At 37.6% G+C, this 19,231-nt stretch overlaps 1 protein-coding gene across 3 annotated transcripts in view; it reads left to right on the top strand.

Moving 5' to 3' along the window:
• PDE3B (phosphodiesterase 3B) overlaps positions 1-18,042 on the top strand; it is a 190,742-nt gene extending 172,700 nt beyond the window's left edge. For all 3 annotated transcript variants that reach the window (XM_088843072.1, XM_055423330.2, XM_055423329.2), the window contains 4 exons: positions 7,879-8,082; positions 10,289-10,450; positions 13,953-14,208; positions 15,699-18,042. In XM_088843072.1, coding sequence (XP_088699198.1) covers positions 7,879-8,082; positions 10,289-10,450; positions 13,953-14,208; positions 15,699-15,913 — 837 coding nt within the window. In that variant the 3' untranslated portion in view covers positions 15,914-18,042. The remainder of the gene's footprint in view (positions 1-7,878; positions 8,083-10,288; positions 10,451-13,952; positions 14,209-15,698) is intronic.
• The last annotated feature ends 1,189 nt before the right edge of the window (positions 18,043-19,231 follow it).

The raw sequence follows: 19,231 nt of genomic DNA, 5'->3' as shown, positions 1-19,231 counted from the left end.
GGTTGCACAGAGTCGGACACAACTGAAGTGACTTAGCAGTAGCAGCAGTAACTATTTACATTGTATTAGGTATTATAAGTAATCTAGAGAGGATTTAAAGTATACAGGGGATGTGCGTAGGTTATATGAAAATACTGCATTACTTTATATATATTTTATATGAGCATCTGCAGGGCTCCTAGAACCAATTCCCTGAAGATACTGAGGGATGGCTGTGCTTGGTTTTAAGCAGAATTCAGTATGATGACTTAGCGACTAAAAAACAAAAACAAAGTATGGTTTTGAGTTTTTGTTTAGGCAGATGATTCCTGAAATGTCAGCTTTGTATTTCTGCCTGCCTGGCTTACAAAGAGCAAGTTGTCAATATTGTTTACTGAATTCATCTTACTTCCTCACTTTGTTGCTCTATGTTCAAACCTCAGTTCTGATTCTTTCATCTTTTAGAGCCATTCTCCCTGTTCCTCTTCTCATTTCTCTTTCTTTCACACACTCCCAGTACTTGAAATATAAGAGATAGTTTCTCTAGCCAGAACAAGAATAGGATGCAGAGAGAGAGAGAGAAAATTAAAAAGTGCTAGGTAATTCATTTTCTCTAATTAGACTTTATTCATAGCTCATGATTTCCACAGGTAACTTTTAGATGAATTTCATCATCACTAGATATTAATGTTTTTCCACTTTCTAAGAATTGCTTTGGGAGATATTACCCACTTATAAGAACATTTCCTCATTTGCAATCCCACCCTGCAAGAATCAGTTGCCCATTTTCTCTAGCCTGGCACTTCATAATCTTTGAAAATCCTAGTTCTATAGCAAGTCACAGATTGGCACAATAGAAAAAGTACTAGTCTTGGGATGGAGAGACCTGAGCTTGATTTCTGGTTACCCAGTATTAGCTGTGTGACATTAGGCAATTAACCCTTATCTTTCTGAACCTCAAAATATGTACCTGATGTGACTACGGGTAAAAAGAGATAACATTTGGGGAGTTTTCTGCTGAATCAGATTATCTCATAGACAGAAATTATTTATTATTCTATTCCACTCTCTTTCATTCTCTCTTTATTAGCATTGAGTATAGATGAGTCAAACTTGTATATTACCTCTTCTTCAAGGATATTACAAGTTAGTGAATTCTAGTGTTATTTGTCTTGCATGCAGATAGTTTAAAACAATGACACATGAATGTATTCAATAATTTATATGTTATGTACTCAAAATTGTTGTCCTGAACAAAATACAAACATAAAGTCTGGACACAGTCAATAACTACGTGTTATTTCTAAACTCTCATTGTTAAGGACAGCCAAGAGATGAAACAGTGAGAAGGGCTGGAATGAAAAGGAAATTGATCAGAGTTCAGCTGTGAAAAAGTATAGCCTTTTGTAGGTCTCCGTGCTTACTTCCTGATGCTCTTCAGTCCGGGTTCAACACACAGCAGCCCTGTTCTGCCCTGAACCCTCACTCCTAGTAAAAGACAATCATTACAGTGGCTCAGAAGGTCCTACACAATTTAGCCCCCATTAATTCTTCTTTTTAAACTCACTGAGGTCTAGCCTCACTGGGTTCCTTGCTATTTCCTCCTGTATCCCACCCAGGCACACTTCCTTTCTGAGAACCTGGCCTCTTTCTGTCCTCTCGCCCAGAGTGCTGTTTCCCTACACATCTATAAAGATCACTTTGTGACTTCCTTCCACCTAAAATTTCAAAAGCTCCTCCATGACACTCATTATGTTCCTCGTCTGATTTGTTTTTTCCACAGCAACAACCATTTAGCATGCTGTGTATTTTGTTATGTACATTTCAGTGGAATATAAGTTTCTATGAGGGCAGACATTTTTCTTTTATTCCCTAATACCTAGAATGATGCCTAGCACACAAAAGGCATTCAGGAAACATATGTTGAATGTTGAAGGATGCCTAATTTCTTTGCTCTGCCGGGCTGCTAAGCTTGTCTGAAATATACTCCATTGTTCCCAAAGTAATGAGGTTTGCCAGACCGTCTTCAGCTAGTGCCTATGAGATAAGGACTCTTGTGAAAACTTGAGGCTTAACCTGTTTATTAGGTAATAAAGCAGTCTCTCTCATTTTAGGAAGCTCAATAAGTCTAATCAGGCCATAATTAGTGAACGATATTATTGCTCTGGTGTATGATAAAAAGGGACAATAGGGCATAATACCACCAATAGGATCAAACATTCTCCTTTCTCACGGTAAGGGAAGTGTGTGGGAAGACTTAGGAAGACTATTTTGAATCCTTGCCATAAAAGAAGGGGAAACATTTAGTCAAGTTTATCCTGGAGGGACATCAGTATTAAAATTCTAAGAGGTTTCTGAGCTATTTTCAAATGAATGGTTGGCTGGAAGATGCTGATTAGTGATTGAGATATTACAGTTTGAATTGGGTTGGCCAAAAAGTTTGTTCGGTTAGTGAGCATGTTCAGTAAAGTTCTTGGTGAAAATGAAATATACGTCTTTTATTTGTACTTAAAACTGAACGAACTTTTTTGCCAGTGCAGTTGGCCAAAACTTTTTGATTTGGGGTCAAATGAAACAAAACTGAGAACTATAGATCTGAGACAGTCATAAACATTTGTCCTCCCAAATATGGATCAAGATGGCGACTAAACAGGTGCGTTTTCCCTCCTTTCCTCCTGATCAAAATAATAATAAAAGGTAAAATGCATTACAACAGAGAGGAGTAGGCAGAAGGATATTATCACCAGTAAAATTTCATACTGTTTTTGGAAAATGAAAATCATGTGGGCAAATATAACGAGATTAAAATACACTAGAAAGAAAGCCAAGGCTTGAGTGGAACCCTGGCGACTCCTGATGCCATTGCCCTTGTCTGCTACACACACACACACACACACACACACACACACAATAAAGAGTCTCGGGTATACAAAGATTTTAAAAAATCATGTTCCATCCATCCTGAGAAAGTTACATAAAAATGTGTTTTAGGCAAAACAAGGATGATAAACAATGACAAAGGGTTTTAGAAGATATAGGATTACCAGAAATTTTAGAATGCAGAACTTGAGGGTAAAGGAATCCCTAGATGGAAGCTGTTCATCACAACTATTTCTTTAAAAAGAGAAGCACTTCTTTAAAAAAAGTAGCTGCATTGTTTTCTGCTGCACCTAATTTGTTTACTGCCTCTATTGGATTTTCTTTTCAGTTAGGAATATTAGTTTTTTAATGAAAACAGTCCTTCTTAATCCAAGATTTTTCACTTCAGAAATTTTAAAATACCTTCTTTTAATCTTATGACTGTGACCTAGAGATTTACTTTAACGTCTCCTTTTCCTTGTGGTTCAACGGGAGACATTTGTTCAGATTTGTCATAGTCTTCCTGTTTGATCTAAGTGTTTATGTCTGATGGGTTTTTCTTTTTGCTCATTTATTGAAAAGTGTTTATTATTTGTTAAGATTAATTCCATCCTTTTGTATTAAACCGCATTCCATTTCAAATCTTTTTGACTCTGGTCAAAAGTAAATTTTATGACCAACTAATTTGCTTTACCATGTTAGAGAAGAAGTTTGCTTGTGGAGAAAAGGAAGATTCATAGTTACAGAAAGCAGGTAGCAAGTTGCTTTAGCAAAAATTCAAAGAATGTTAGTTACGGTAGCTCTGAATTAGGAGGGAAACTGTCTTCATTTTTTGGTTGTCAGGGTGCCCTCAGTAAAAGCTAGCTGAGGCTTCATTATCTGTTTTACCTGGAATGTTTTCCTCCCTGAAGTTAAGCTTGGCTTGTTGCTCTATGTGTGACCATCCAGTGTTCCTCCTAAAGCAGAATTTGCCTCTTCCTTACTGCTCGATGATTCTTGCCTCCACTAAGCCATGAGGTTGTCAGTCAGTTTACTGGGGTCCAGGAGAGGCCTCCTTCCCCTTATTCTCCAGTTGGGTTTTTCCTTCTTAGGCAATGACTTAGCTGGCCTTTCCTCAATCCATTCCCATGTTTACCATGTCTTTAAAGCTTCCAGTATTGCGATTATATCTAGATTCTAATATTGATTCAGATTTCTTTTCATCCTCATTTTATATTTCTTTGGTAATGTCAAAGGGCAGTTTGGATGCTGCAGGAATTCTGAACTACTGGTTTTTGTTTTCTTGTTTTTTTAACTGATCTCATTAACTGAGAGTTTAAGTCCAGTAGCTTTATAGGACGGAGAAGGCAATGGCAAGCCACTCCAGTACTCTTGCCTAGAAAATCCCATGGATGGAGGAGCCTGGTGGGCTGCAGTTCGTGGGGTTGCTAGGGGTCGGACACGACTGAGCGACTTCACTTTCACTTTTCACTTTCCACTTTTACACATTGGAGAAGGAAATGGCAACCCACTCCAGTGTTCTTGCCTGGAGAATCCCAGGGACGGGGGAGCCTGGTGGGCTTCCGTCTGTGGGGTCACACAGAGTCGGACACGACTGAAGTGACTTAGCAGCAGCAGCAGCTTTATAGGACACTCATTATGCACTCTGGTTTATTGACCTGGGAGTTTGATTACTTCCTTCATGAACAAAGCTGTTTTGATCATTTATCAGTCTTTATTGGATTTAAACTTGAGTTAGTTAAATCACTTTTATATGTAAGTTAACTTTTTAGGAAGTCTTTGACGTTTAACATGTACAGTGTTTTAATTTGACACATATATTGTAATATGATTACCACCACAGCAATAGCTAACACCTCCATCACATCACATAATTAACTTCTTCGTGTGTGTAGTAAGAATATTTAAAATCTAGTCTTTGGCAACTTTTTAGTACATAATGTAGGATTGTATAATCACAATGCTGTACATTTGATCTCTAGAACTTATTCAACTTTAAAATATATTTATTTATTTACTTGGCTGTGCTAATTCTTAGTTGCTGCCCACAGGATCTTTTTTTTTTTTAATTCCATAATACACAAATTTTATTGAAGTATAGGGCTTCCCTGGTAGCTCAGCTGGTAAAGAATCTGCCTGCAATGTGGGAGACCTGGGTTCGATCCCTGGGTTGGGAAGATACCCTGGAGAAGGGAAAGGCTACCCACTCCAGTATTCTGGTCCAGAGAATTCCATGGACTGTCTAGTCTACGGGGTCACAAAGAGTCGGACACGATTGAGTGACTTTCACTCACTCACTCACTCATAGTTCACTTACACTGTTTCAGATGCACAGCAAGGTGATTCAGTTATACATGAACCACATATATTATTTTTCAGATCGTTTTCCATTATAGGGTTCTTACAAGATTTTGACTGTAGTTCCCTGTGCTGTACAGTAAATGCACACAGGATCTTTGATCTTCATTGCAACGTACAGGATCTTTAGTTGTGGCATGGGGATCTCATTCTGTGCTCCCTGCACTGGGAGCATGGAGTCTTAGCCACGGGACCATCAAGGAAGTCCCATTCATCTTCTGAATGCATGTTTGTACCCTTAGACCACTGACCCCAATTTCTCCATCTTCTTGTAACCACCTAGTTCTACTGTAAATAGAGTTCAGTTTTAGATTAAACATAAGTGATATCAGCATTTGTCTTTTTTTTTTTTAACACACAAAATTTATATTTTCTATGCTATTCCAAGTTTCTATAATTAACATATATTCATTCCATATTTATAAAAAATAAAGAAGGAAATCATGTCAGATATCCACAATGATTCTCTAGAGTAGAGAATTTCTGATTCTCTCCTTAGAACTTTCTAATTTTTGTTATTGCTGCCAAATTTATTTTTATTTTTTATGTTTTTTTTTAATTTATTTTTTTTTATTTTACAATATTATATTGGTTGGTTTTGCCATACATTGACATGAATTCGCCCCAGGTGTACATGAGTTCCCCCTCCTGAACCCCCCTCTCACCTTCCTCCTCCCTTTATCCTCCCTCTGGGTCATCCCCGCACACCAGCCCCGAGTATCCTGTAACATGCATTGACCCTAAACTGCTGATTCGCTTCACACATGACAACATACATGTTTCAATGTCATTCTCTCAAATCATCCCACCCTCACCCTCTCCCACAGAGTCCCAAAGACTGTTCGATACAACTGTGTCTCTTTTGCTGTCTCGTATACAGGGTTATATTTCTATCTTTCTAAATTCCATATATATGTGTTCAGTTCAGTTCAGTTCAGTTCAGTCGCTCAGTCGTGTCCGACTATCCGCGACCCCATGAATCACAGCACGCCAGGCCTCCCTGTCCATCACCAACTCCCGGAGTTCACTCAAACTCATGTCCACAGAGTCGGTGATGCCATCCAGCCATCTCATTCTCCGTCGTCCCCTTCTCCTCCCGCCCCCAACCTTTCCCAGCATCAGAGTCTTTTCCAGTGAGTCAACTCGTCGCATGAGGTAGTATACTGTATTGGTGCGTTTCTTTCTGTCTTACTTCACTCTGTATAATAGGCTCCAGTTTGTCTTTTTCTGTCTAACTTATCTCACTTAGCATATTGTTGTCAAGGTCCATCCAGGCTAGGATGCCCTTCTTTCTCATGGCTAAAAAATATTCCACTCTGTGTATATATATTGCATCTTCTTTATCTATTCACCCATTGATGGACATATTTTTTTTTCAACCTTTTTGTGACCCAAAGTTTAAATCATCATTGCTAACATTAAAATCAAATGATGTTTTAAAAAATCAAATGGTAAATATCTATGTTTATATCTAGACTATAATTAATTTTTACAGATCTGTAAAATGACCTAATTAGGCTCAGAATATGCATTGTAGCTGAGATTATGCAATATTTTTATCTTTTTCCATTAGACAGAAAGTGCTATGAAAATAGGGACAGTGTTTTTACTTTTTATTCTCAGCCTTTAGCACTAGCTATAAGAGTTCTTTTAATAATTACTATGCTTGGGGGACTTCCCTGGCAGTCCAGGGGTTAAGACTTCCCTTTCTAATGCAGAGGTGTGGGGGTTCGATCCCAGGTCAGACCTAAGATCTCACATGCCTTGTGGCCAAAAAGGAAAAAGAAAACAATACATAAAACAGAAGCAAATTGGAACAGGTTCAATAAAGACTTTAAAAAATGGCCCACAAACAAATCTTAATTACAATGCGTATTTATAATTTTTAAAAACTTTTACTTGTTAGAGATGGAAAAAGCTTTAAAAATTCTGTAATCCAGTGATTTTTAGAATCTATATTCCCAAATCCTAGACTATTGAGGAGGTACCTCAGAGTCTTCCACTGAAGTGAAATGGGAAAAACAGTGACTAGATCTACACCACTTGGACAGAGGATTTGTGCTTTTACCTGTTTGATGCTTCTCTGACTCCCAAGTCCTGTGTCAGCTGGAGTATAGGATGTGCCTTTCTCATACTTAGGGGTCTCCAGCTCACCGTGCACAGAGCATTCTGGGTTCCTCTCCTTCAGTCACCACCACCATTCATTCCATGCTAACTAAAGAATAGTAATATAGCCCTAAACCTGCTCTCTCTGTCCCTGATGACTTTATTAACAGAAGCTTTATCTGAGAAGTTTCACTCTTTAAGGAAGCAGACCTCAAGTATCAACTTTATATCTCTTGGTAGGCAGCATGGTATCTGCAAGGAAGATGAGCTTTGGAGACAAATTATGCTTTCACTTACTAGTTGTGAATGCTGGAGAAGTGTACCTTATCCTCTTTGCACTTCAGTCTAATCCTTTATCAAATTATCAACCCTTCTGCTGCTGCTGCTGCTGCTAAGTCACTTCAGTCGTGTCCGACTCTGTGTGACCCCATAGACGGAAGCCCATCTACACAAGTATTAAAATGCCTGGCATGTAATAGATACTCATTGTATTCTTCCAACATGGTCCTAAATCTGTTTATTACTAAAGTTCAATATCTTTGAGATGCCTGCCTCATTTTTCTTGTTCCTTTTTAGGCAGTCTTATACAACGACAGATCTGTTTTGGAAAATCATCATGCTGCATCAGCCTGGACTCTGTATCTTTCTCGTCCAGAATACAACTTCCTTCTTAATCTTGACAATGTGGAATTCAAGCGCTTTCGTTTTTTAGTCATAGAAGCAATCCTTGCCACAGATCTTAAAAAGCATTTTGATTTTCTTGCTGAATTCAATGCCAAGGTTTGTTATGCAAATTAATTCCTGGTTTCAAAGCAGAAATTATTGTCAGTGTTACTGACAAAAGGTATTTTTTTAAACGTTAAGTCAGAATATCACTCATGAAGTCATGATAAATCTGGTAAGACAATATATATGCCAGTATTAAAAAGATTATAACACGTCCAAAAATACGATTGCTTGTGACATTTCCAATTATGTCAGTTGAAGCTTTCAGGGACAGATTTGAGAAAGTTATGCACAGTGTCAAGTAAGGCATTTTATGAAATTAAATATGTGTTTCTAAGAAGCCAGTTATGCCTACTTTGCTGCACCTGTTTCCCTTCTCTGTGTTGTGAAGCGTTTAACCGGCTGGTGTGGGAATGGAGAGGTACTTGAGAATAAAGCACTCATTGAATTGCTGTTTATTGGGACTGCCCACTAAGTGCAGTCATCCTAGTTAAGAATAAGACATAAACAGGCTGAAGTCGCTGTCCTCACGGAGCTCACATTCACCATGGAATTGAGGATCCCTGCCATTGTGTGATGGTGGCACTAATGGGACCATGTTGTATCCCTCAGAGGTTGGGGTGAAAAAATGTTGAGAACCACTGCTTTAGATTCTTGAGGAAAAGATGCCCCATATTTTGGATGCAGGAAACCACTGTTTTCTTGATAACATCTGTGCCTTAAGGAAGGTGTTACCTTCATGGTAGAGGGGCTGGGTGTCAAAGGAGTACTGACGTAACCTCCTGGAAGGAAGCCTATATATGTCACTGTTGTGATATTGATAAATGTTTATGAAAAAAAATCAGTAAGACATCAGTTTGCCTTTAAACTTACTTCATAGCTGTGTAGCTCTATTAATTTAATTTTTATTTTTACTTAAAATTCATTTAAACGCTTAAGTCACAGTAAGTAAACAGAAGTTCTTTTTACAGGTGAAAGATTATCTAGCCCAAAACCTTGGAATCTGTGTTCCTCAGAGTTACCTATTCTGTAGTCTCAGGAAAATGTCACATGAGTGACACATGGGGAACAGCTTGCAGATCTTAGTTCCCTGAGCAGGGATTGAACCCAGGCCGTGGCAGTGAAAGCACAGAGTCCTAACCACTGGACTACCAGGGAATTCCCTAGACTACATACTTTCAATCTAAAGAGCTCGCCTTTCTTTTAACTGTTTTCTGTAGTGGTGGTCTACATGAGTTCCTTTAATGAAAGGGGTGGATGCCAGGGAACTCCCAGGAGGTCCAGGTTCAATCTGCTAGGGAACTAAGATCCCTCAAGTCATGCAGCACAGCCCAGAAAAAGGGAGGGGGGATGGTAGATGCCAATAAAAATCTAATATTACAGTACAGTTCCAAAGTCACTAATCTGGCCCTTTCACTTTATTTCTTACAAGAGAAACTTGAGTTCTTGAAAGGCATGGTAATTTGCCTGATAACTACCATTTATTTAAATAACAGTGTTAGTGTTTACTACGAACTGTGCATTTTTCATTCATTAATCCTCAGGCAATACAACTAGATTGATATTATTTTTCCTCTTATAGATGAAGAATGATAGACTCAAAGAGCTCAAGTAGTTTTTCCAGCATTACTCAATGATTGGTAAATCATACTAAGGCAGGATTTAAAACCATAGAGATCAGCTTCTAAGACTTGTATTCTTTCAGCTATATCATGTTGCTTTTTACAGTTAGATCCTTAAGCATTCCTTTTTGAGACAAATAGTTACAATTCTTATATGATTTGCTTTTGCATATACATATATATTTTATGTCATATATACTAATATGTACAATATATAATATACACAGATTACAGTTTTCTGCAGTAATCACAAATACTGAAACTCATGGTTTGTTCTGCTTGTATAATACAGTGCTCTGCTTCCATTGGAGCAAAGCTGTAAATGACACTTCAAAGAGAAAGTTAACCCATAGAGGCACATGTCATGGCACAAACAAAATTAAAAGAAACATTTATTGAAATTCCTTCCTGTCCAGAGAACAGGAAACAGTTTTAAGATAATTCAGTGAAAAACAAAAGTTGGGGAATTCCCTGGCAGTCCATTGGTTAGAACTCCATGCTTTCACTGCCAGGGACGAGGATTCAAACCCTAATCAGGGAACTAAGATACCACAAGCCAAACAGTGCAGCCAAAAATAAACAAAAAACACATTCTTGTGCCCTCAGTACCTACAATAATTCTGTTTTTCCAATGATAGGCCAATGATGTAAATAGTAATGGTATAGAATGGAGTAATGAAAATGATCGCCTCTTAGTGTGCCAGGTGTGCATCAAACTGGCAGATATTAATGGCCCAACCAAAGTTCGAGACTTGCATTTGAAATGGACAGAAGGCATTGTCAATGAATTTTATGAGCAGGTAAGTTGAAACATGGGATTGGTGGGACTTTTAAGAGCTGCCATCTGAAGACACTGCCTTTTGGATTTGGATAGCTACATTAAATACTTGAAATAAGTTGTTTTAACCAAAAATGGTTAGAAATTGTTGCATTTGCTCTGGTTTTAATATTGTCTCAGCTCCTTTGCCTTTGTTGCTAAAATTGAAAGACAAAAAAAAAAAAAAGAAATAGCTTATTGCCAATCTGGAGTAGGTAGAATGTACTCTGGTCTAGACCTTAGGAAAGACTACATTATGATTCCAAGGTCCCTTTCAACCTTGAAAACCTATATAACCTAAGCATAATTTATTTCCAAAAGAAGTTGTTTAGTTGATTCAGCATATACTTAGATTGCATTTTTAAAGTATCAACCCATTTTCAACTCTGCTATAGAAAGTCTGCCTTAGAAACATCAACTGTGTTGATGAGTTATGTAGGATCAAAGTCCTGGCCTCTGCTGCTGCTGCTAAGTCGCTTCAGTCATGTCCGACTCTGTGCGACCCCATAGACGGCAGCCCACCAGGCTCCCCGGTCCCTGGGATTCTCCAGGCAAGAACACTGGAGTGGGTTGCCATTTCCTTCTCCAATGTGAAAGTGAAAAGTGAAAGTGAAGTCGCTCAGTCATCTGACTTGTAGCGACCCCATGGACTGCAGCCTACCAGGCTCCTCTGTCCATGGGATTTTCTAGGCAAGAGTACTGGAGTGGCTTGCCATTGCCTTCTCAGAGGGTAAGAAATCAGAACTAGAAATGGGGACAAAGTAGATACTTAGTGGCTTTCAAGGTTCTAAGATATAAACATGCTTTTTTCTCATGTGTTTTTAAGTGTTGTCTTTAAAATAATCCTACTATTTTGCAGTCTTTATATTTTTTTGTACAATTTTGAGGCTCCCTACACTGTAGAAAAATACCGATTTCCCCACAAGTCTAATGTTATATTATCTCAAATACAAAATAAAAAATACATACTCTTAACTGGAATTGTATTCCTTGGGAATCCTTACTAGATCCACTAATCAAGAAAGATCAAGATGTTTACCAAGTAAAACTTCTGGGTCAGGGCTTTCTCACCCAGAGCTGCTACTCCAGTAGCAGTGAGGCACTGCACACTTATCTGTTACACCTTGTCACACCCAGACTGTACTGAGTGACCAGTAAATGCACCATGTCTTTCACCTACCTTAGCTAAACATCCCAATAAAATAGTGTATACTCTGCTGTTTACAAGTGAACAAAATACCGTACTGTGTAATTATGAAAACAGATTATTAAGATTTTACTAATCTTAGAATAATTTTCACTGATACATTTGAACTAAATTATGTATAATTTTAAGAAATAAAGTTACAAATATTTAATTTGTAGATTGCAGTATGTATAGTGGTTTGCATATTCCCATCCTCATTCTCAGAGATAATTGAAGACTGCCTCAGGCTTCAGTTCATGTTCACAAGAATTTTCATAAAGAATTTTATGCTAAGGAAAATTCTGTCTTTATATTATCTGTACAAACAAGTAATAAAGTGGTAGAAAATGCCAGTTTTAGAAAATCCACTAATTCAGTGAAAGAAAATAAGATAATTTCATTTAGATGCATTTTATAATATATCTTTAAAGTATAGAGATTAATTCTTATTAAGCAAACTTAGAAGCCATGCCTGAGGTTGAATCCTGGCTCTTCTTCCTTGCTGGCAATGTGACCTTGGGTGAGTTACTTAACCTCTCAATTTCCTCACTGAGAAAACAGGAATTTTGATGGTACCTACCTCATAAGGTTGCTTTGTGGATTAAGTGAATTAATATATGTCAAGTTCTTAGAACAGTTTTCTGACACATAAGTGCTCAATAAACTATTATAATTCCAGGTCACACACACAAAAAACAGTATTTCAGACATTTTCCCCTAATCTTTCTAGGTTTCATTATTCCTATGTCAAAGGAGAAAAACAAAATACTTGATAACCCTAACACACAGTGGTCATGAAGTTTAAATATATATAGGAAGTCAGTCCTCATCAAAACCATCAGGTTTCCTTCTCAGTCCTGTTATGCTATTCAGCTTTCTTCAGATATGGATGCAAATTTCTAACCTTGCTCAACCTTTTACTTTTTTATTAACTTCATTATACTTCCTATAGCCTTCCCTGATAGCTCAGTTGGTAAAGAATCCACCTGCAATGCAGGAGACCTTGGTTCGATTCCTGGGTCGGGAAGATCCGCTGTAGAAGGGATAGGCTACCCACGCCAGTATTCTTGGGCTTCCCTTATGGCTCAGCTTGTAGAGAATTCTCCCACAGTGCAGGAGACCTGGCTTTGATCCTTGGGTTGGGAAGATACCCTGGAGAAGGGAAAGGCTACCCACTCTAGTATTCTGGCCTGGAGAATTCCATGGACTGTATAGTCCAAGAGGTTGCAAAAGCCATGGTCTTAGAAAAGACAAACTCCTGTTTAGAAGTCAAATGTAGGAAACTACAGAATCCTATGGATAAACCCACCTAGATATGTTTTTTAAATATTATTAATGTTCATCCTCACAGGAAACAAAGCCATGTAAGTTTTTTAATCTCGGGACAGTTTCTGCTTGTCTCCTCAGTACTGTGTTGGCTAAGCACAGATACACACTGCTTGCCTACAGAACTTGTGCACTGTAAGAGTATTCACCCTCCACTAGTTCAGATACTCAGCACTAAAATGTTAATATTGTTACTACCATTTGAGGACTGCTCAGCACTGTGCTCAGTATATACTGCTTGTCATCCTATAGCAACCCTGTAAATGATTATTCACATCTTACACGTGAATTAGGCATAGAGCTTGCCCAGCACCACACTGGTTGTAGGCAGCAAAGGAGGTTCTGAAATCACATGTGTCTGCTCTCCGGCTGTGCTCTCCAGAAACCTGGGGGCCACAGATCGCTGGCCAGGCAGCTGGGGCAAATCCTCACCTCAAACACAATTGCTCTACCTCTGTCTGTTTTAGAGTTTTCTGATTTAGATTCATTAAAGGGTTCTGCTGTTACAAAAAAAGGGAAAAGATGTTGAAAAGCATTAGAAAAGTCAACTCTACATTTGAGGTACAACTGCAACAAAAAATGTTTCTATTATACCCTCTCCCCCTAGGGGAAAGAAGATCTGTGTCTGATACTATAGAATTTTGACAATTTATATAGAATTTATATATTCTAGTAATATAATTTTGATTTGTTCATAACTATTTGCTTAACTTAGTTGAAAAGATGTATATTTTTCTTGCTGCCTGTATATCAACCATACTGGTTGACTGGAGTGTGGAGTCTTGTTTAGGATTTTTCAAATAGTAGAAAAAGTTTTATAGTTGGAATGACAGTAATTTTCATTGATACTTCTTTCTAAAAATTATTTTGAGTTAGACTGTTCTTAATTAAAAAAACTCAAGGTAATTTTAACAACAAAGCTCAGTGGTTCTTTCAACAGTTAAAGATGTACTTTCCTTTTTAATATGATCAGGGAGATGAAGAAGCAAATCTTGGTTTGCCCATCAGTCCCTTCATGGATCGTTCTTCTCCTCAACTAGCAAAACTCCAGGAATCTTTTATCACCCACATAGTGGGTCCCCTGTGTAACTCCTATGACGCTGCTGGTCTGCTCCCGGGTCAGTGGATAGAATCAGAAGAGGATGATGATACCGAAAGTTGTTATGAGGAAGAAGATGCTGAAGAATTAGATACAGAGGATGAAGAAATAGACGATACTCTAAATCCCAGTAAGAATATAGGGATACTATCGTTTCTTTAATGTTATTAATTGCACATGTCCATTTAATTTGGATTTGGGTCTTTCCTTTTAAAGATACAGTAGTTATATCTTAAGTAAGTACTATCTAAGTGTGCAGACTGAATAATCTCATTTTGAGTAGCTACTGCTTGGGTACCATGTGAGTGCTATCATACAAGGATTCTGAGTTAAAGCAGCATCTCCGGAGATGTTGTCCTCCAGCCAGTGCTCTTCAGCAGGTTCTGCCTGTGCACGCATGATGGAGCTGTTGCCAAATCTGAACTTAGGTGAGGTGGCTGGTCTCAAGGACTAGTCCCTTCTTTGTCTAACCCCTTCTCACACCATGCACCCCTGTTAACATACCCTTCGTATAGACTTGGGAATAGTTTATTCAACCCAGTTGGGAGAAGAGGAAAATATATACTCTCTTGACTCTGAGGAAAACCAAACTTTATGGCGTTATGGTTTTGAACTACCAAATTGTAATGCATAGTTTTTCTATATAAAGCAATGTAAACCAATGAGTATAAATGGAAAATGAAAAAGACATTGTCACCTTTGCAACTATAAATTAGTTATTGGCTCTTTAAAGTAGGATTTAAATTATATCTAGCTGATTTTTTTGTTTCCCAAGCATGCTATATAAATCAGAACAGATAACATAGCGTGGAACAAGATAATAAAAGAACTTTCCCCCACCCTACCTTGTATTCAGGAGTGGCATGCTGCTGCTGCTAAGTCACTTCAGTCGTGTCCGACTCTGTGTGACCCCATAGACGGAAGCCCACCAGGCTCCCCCGTCCCTGGGATTCTCCAGGCAAGAACATTGGAGTGGGTTGCCATTTCCTTCTCCAATGCATGAAAGTGAAAAGTGAAAGTGAAGTCGCTCAGTCGTGTCCGACTCTTAGCGACCCCACGGACTGCAGCCTACCAGGCTCCTCCATCCATGGGATTTTCTAGGCAAGAGTACTGCAGTGGCTTGCCATTGCCTTCTCCGCAGGAGTGGCATAGTGAAGAGTAATTGTATGGCATTACCATCTGGTGTCATCTTGGGAAAGCTGACTTCTAAAAATTACTTATACTCACCAAAATTTTGATAATTGTGTTTAATTCAGCACATTAAAAAAAATACCTTAGAAGGATGGTTTTTAACTTTGCATTATTATTTATCATTTGAAATTTCAATACTATCCTCCTTTCTCCCAACTCCCACCCCCCACCATCTTCCCTAATACCTTAACTTATTTTTATCCATAATACTTAACACCATCTAACACACAAGTGTCTTGCTTCTTTGCTTATCTGGGTCTTCCCACTAGAAAGAGAGCCCCATGGTGCAGAGATTATTTTAATCTTACTATAACTTTAACCCCAGTGCTTAAATAAATGCCTGGGATGTAACAGGCGCTCAGAATATTATTTATTGAATGATTGAATCATATTGCTATGATTAGAATACACATGTGTTAAATTTCACAGAACCAGAAAGACGGAAAGGCAGACGGCAAATATTTTGTCAGCTAATGCACCATCTCACCGAAAACCACAAGATATGGAAGGAAATCATAGAGGAAGAAGAGAAATGTAAAGCTGATGGGAATAAACTGCAGGTGGAGAATTCTTCCTTATCTCAAGGAGATGAGATTCAGGTCATTGAAGAGGCAGATGAAGAGGAAGAGAGACAGTTGGAATAAAAGAAAAGGCATGTTGAAGAAGTGCCTTGGGCCATGCCTTATGTCGATGTCATTGCCCAGTGCTCACCACGTTGACTTGGAACTGACTGCTCCTAGGTCGACAGGCCCTAACACTGTGAGAGGATCCTTGCTGTGCCAGCATTTCCCACCACAATGCACTTTTTCACCACACGGACGAAAAGTATCCTTAAGAGCTTGGTTTCAGTTGACTTGTGTTGCCAAGCCCAGACTTAGTGCTTTTACTGGTGTATAAATACTTTGTCATAATACTGCTTTGCTGAGTAGAAGTCTTTTATTGTTCATGAGGCAGGAGCTATACCTAAAAACTCAAGTAATTCACTGTAGTTTCCTAAGTGGCCAACTTTGTGCTTTCTTAAAGACATGATTTTAAAAAAAGAAAAAACAACATGGGAATTCCACTCAGTACCTTCACTGCTGTGGTCCAGTTTTAATCTCTGGTTGAGTTCAGTCCCTGGTCAGGAAACTAAGATCCTGCAAGCTGCACAGGACAGCCAAAAAACAAACAAAAAACCCCAAAACAAAAAGCCCCACAAAAACAGGATTCATATTGTATTTCCAAATATGTCTTTTATGTCTTTGACTGTTTTGGGGAAGGTGGGGAGGAGCAGTCTCTGTCTATCTAAAAAGAGAAATCCAGTGTTGCCTTCCTGAGGGGTCTGTTTAATGCAGTACACTGTTCAGTGTTCTCCAGCTAGGTTTATCCATGAAGGACTAAGTAACCTTTGTTATATTTAACAAAACCCAGGTGCATCAGTTTTTGATGCTTTTTACTGTTTTGTTTTTTAAATCTACTACTATGTGTATGTTCTTTCTCAGAGTATTCAGGTTTGCCATGGACATCAGAAGTCTGAATTCCAGTCTTATCAACTTTATATTCCATGGTTGAATTTTAAAGTTGTTTAACAGTGAAGGAATTTTATTCGTCAAAACTGTTCTTATTTTTACTCTTGCTCAGGATTAGTATTTGTAAACATTGAGTTTAATATAAACACAAATTTGTCAGAAGAAAAACAAAAACCTGTCCTAATATTGATGTTAACCTTTTATGAAACGAGCATTATTCTCTCTTCTTGAATTTGAGACTAATTAAAGCCAAGGAAAAGGAGATGTCTGTCTTTTGCCTTACTACAAAAATCAGATGCAATTAATCATATCAAAGATAAAGAACAAATGAAATAGTGTGTGCTCTAAAGGTCACATGTTGAATAAGTAATTGAATATGTGCTTAATCTTTAGATCCCTATCTTGTGTATCATGTGTTTAGTTACTATAAAACCGATGTTCATCTTTCTGTTAATTTCCTTCTGCCTTGAGACTACATGACAGAAATGACCTATGACTACTCAGTACATCTGGAGCCCAACTACAAGTCTAGTTTCTGAAATAAACTAAATGATGGGAGTACTTATTTAATTTTTATATTAAAAGCATTAAATATTTTGGTAATATAGTTTATACAAAAGCATATTAAGATAATTAAATGAACCATATTTACAATGTTTATATACTTGTTAGGGTCCAGTTATACACCCTAGTTGTGAACAATTTTTGAATATATAAAGTACAGCCAGAATGATAGTAAGATGGTAGGCCAATATTTTCCATTATTCTTAGAGACCTTATTATATTTTGAATCCATGTGGCTTTGGAAAATAAGTTGTGTAGCATTTTTCATTTTCCAAGATAATTCCTTTTTTAAAATTAGTTTTTATTAGCATATGGTTGATTTACAATGGTGTGTTAGTTTCTGCTGAATGGCAAAGTGAGTCAGTTATACATATACCCACTCTTTTAGATTCTATTCCCATATAGGTCATTACAGAGTATTGAATAGTTTCCTGTGCAAGGTAATTACTTTAAAGTATGATGTCAGCAAGCAGTTTCTTAACTATCTAGATTATATAGCTTATCTGAAAGATATCAATTAAAGACCCATGGAAGTGTTGAAAGTTTTGATCCTGTATAATATCAGAATATTTAATGAATCACTAAGCTTTATTTATTAGATACTTTGAGTGCTGAACTCCTTCCTACTATTTTTGCTACCATTGTCACATCATTGTAAACTGGTCCCTCATTACTGAGTAATAAAATTTTATCTAATTTGTTGGGTTTTCCCTTACAGTGTATATATCCTTTGCTTCTGTTTCTCTAGAGTACATTTTCTATCCTGCAGAAATATATTTCTGCTACTGCAAAGTACATATATATATATAAATTCACACACATGCATATGTACATAATGAAACAAATTTCCTTACTATTTTACTAAAACATTGTATTGGGTTTTTTTAATGTATATTTTTATTTTCTCAAAAGAAGCATGTTTTTATGCTATTAAATGATATTACTGAAAACTCATTAATTAAGTTAACCCTTAAATTATTTAACCTTTACTAAGTAATTGACATATATTAAAATAACCCAAATACTAAAAAGTATTCTTCCTGAAACTTAAATTCATAAATTGTAAGAAGTGAATGAGTGTATGTTAAGTATAAACAGCACTAGTACATGGAATCTTACTTGAGAAACTGCAGCCAGTCATACTGCAGGTCCTATTTTGGTTATTAATCAATGAGCCTAATTTTTAAATTAGAATCATTTTCATCATGAATTCACTGTTTTAAGTCACTGGTCTTATAAATAATCTTGTCGTACTATAATATCCGTGTGTTTACTAACATTTTTCTCCATAAAAGGCTACTTACTTTTTAAAGTTACTTCATGATTTGAAGACTGTTCTCCTGCTCTTCTCACTCTGATGCTGTTGAATTTTTCTACTTATTTTTATAAGAATCCTAGGAACTCTGGCACTGCTTCGGTCTCTGTCTATATTGCATCATCTCATAGGAACAGCCTTCACAAAAGAGATGAGTAGAGCCAACCCTTTCTGTAGCTGCCAGGCCAGTCAGCAGCTCTAGAGGGTGTTTGTTGGGGGGGGTTGGGGGGCGGTCACAAAACAGTGACTGTTTTGAGGAGCAGGGATGAAAGTGTCCCAGAAATTTTAATGCTGAGAACTGAAGACTTAATGAGTTAGCTCGGAGGTGATGCCTTGTGGACAGAGAATAACAGCATGTGTAGAGGCCAAGAGAAGAGAAAGCATACCCCACCTTGGAGGAGCCAAGAGATTTAGGGTAGCTGGGACTTAAGAGTGCAAGAAGGAATGAGAGAGAAGGTGGTTAATGAAGGGCCTTTTAAAGCACAACAGGACACCTGAAATCCTTTCAATTTTTCCCCATTTCCCTTTGGAATAAAGTTTAATCTGTAAGTGACAATTAGATGCACATTTTATGA

The sequence above is a fragment of the Moschus berezovskii genome, chromosome 14 (assembly GCF_049115385.1).
Source record: "Moschus berezovskii isolate FMDL1 chromosome 14, NW_MosBer_1.0, whole genome shotgun sequence".
Lineage (NCBI taxonomy): Eukaryota > Metazoa > Chordata > Mammalia > Artiodactyla > Moschidae > Moschus > Moschus berezovskii.
The sequence above is the reverse complement of the archived record's forward strand: the minus strand, read 5'-3'. Positions and strand labels throughout refer to the sequence as shown.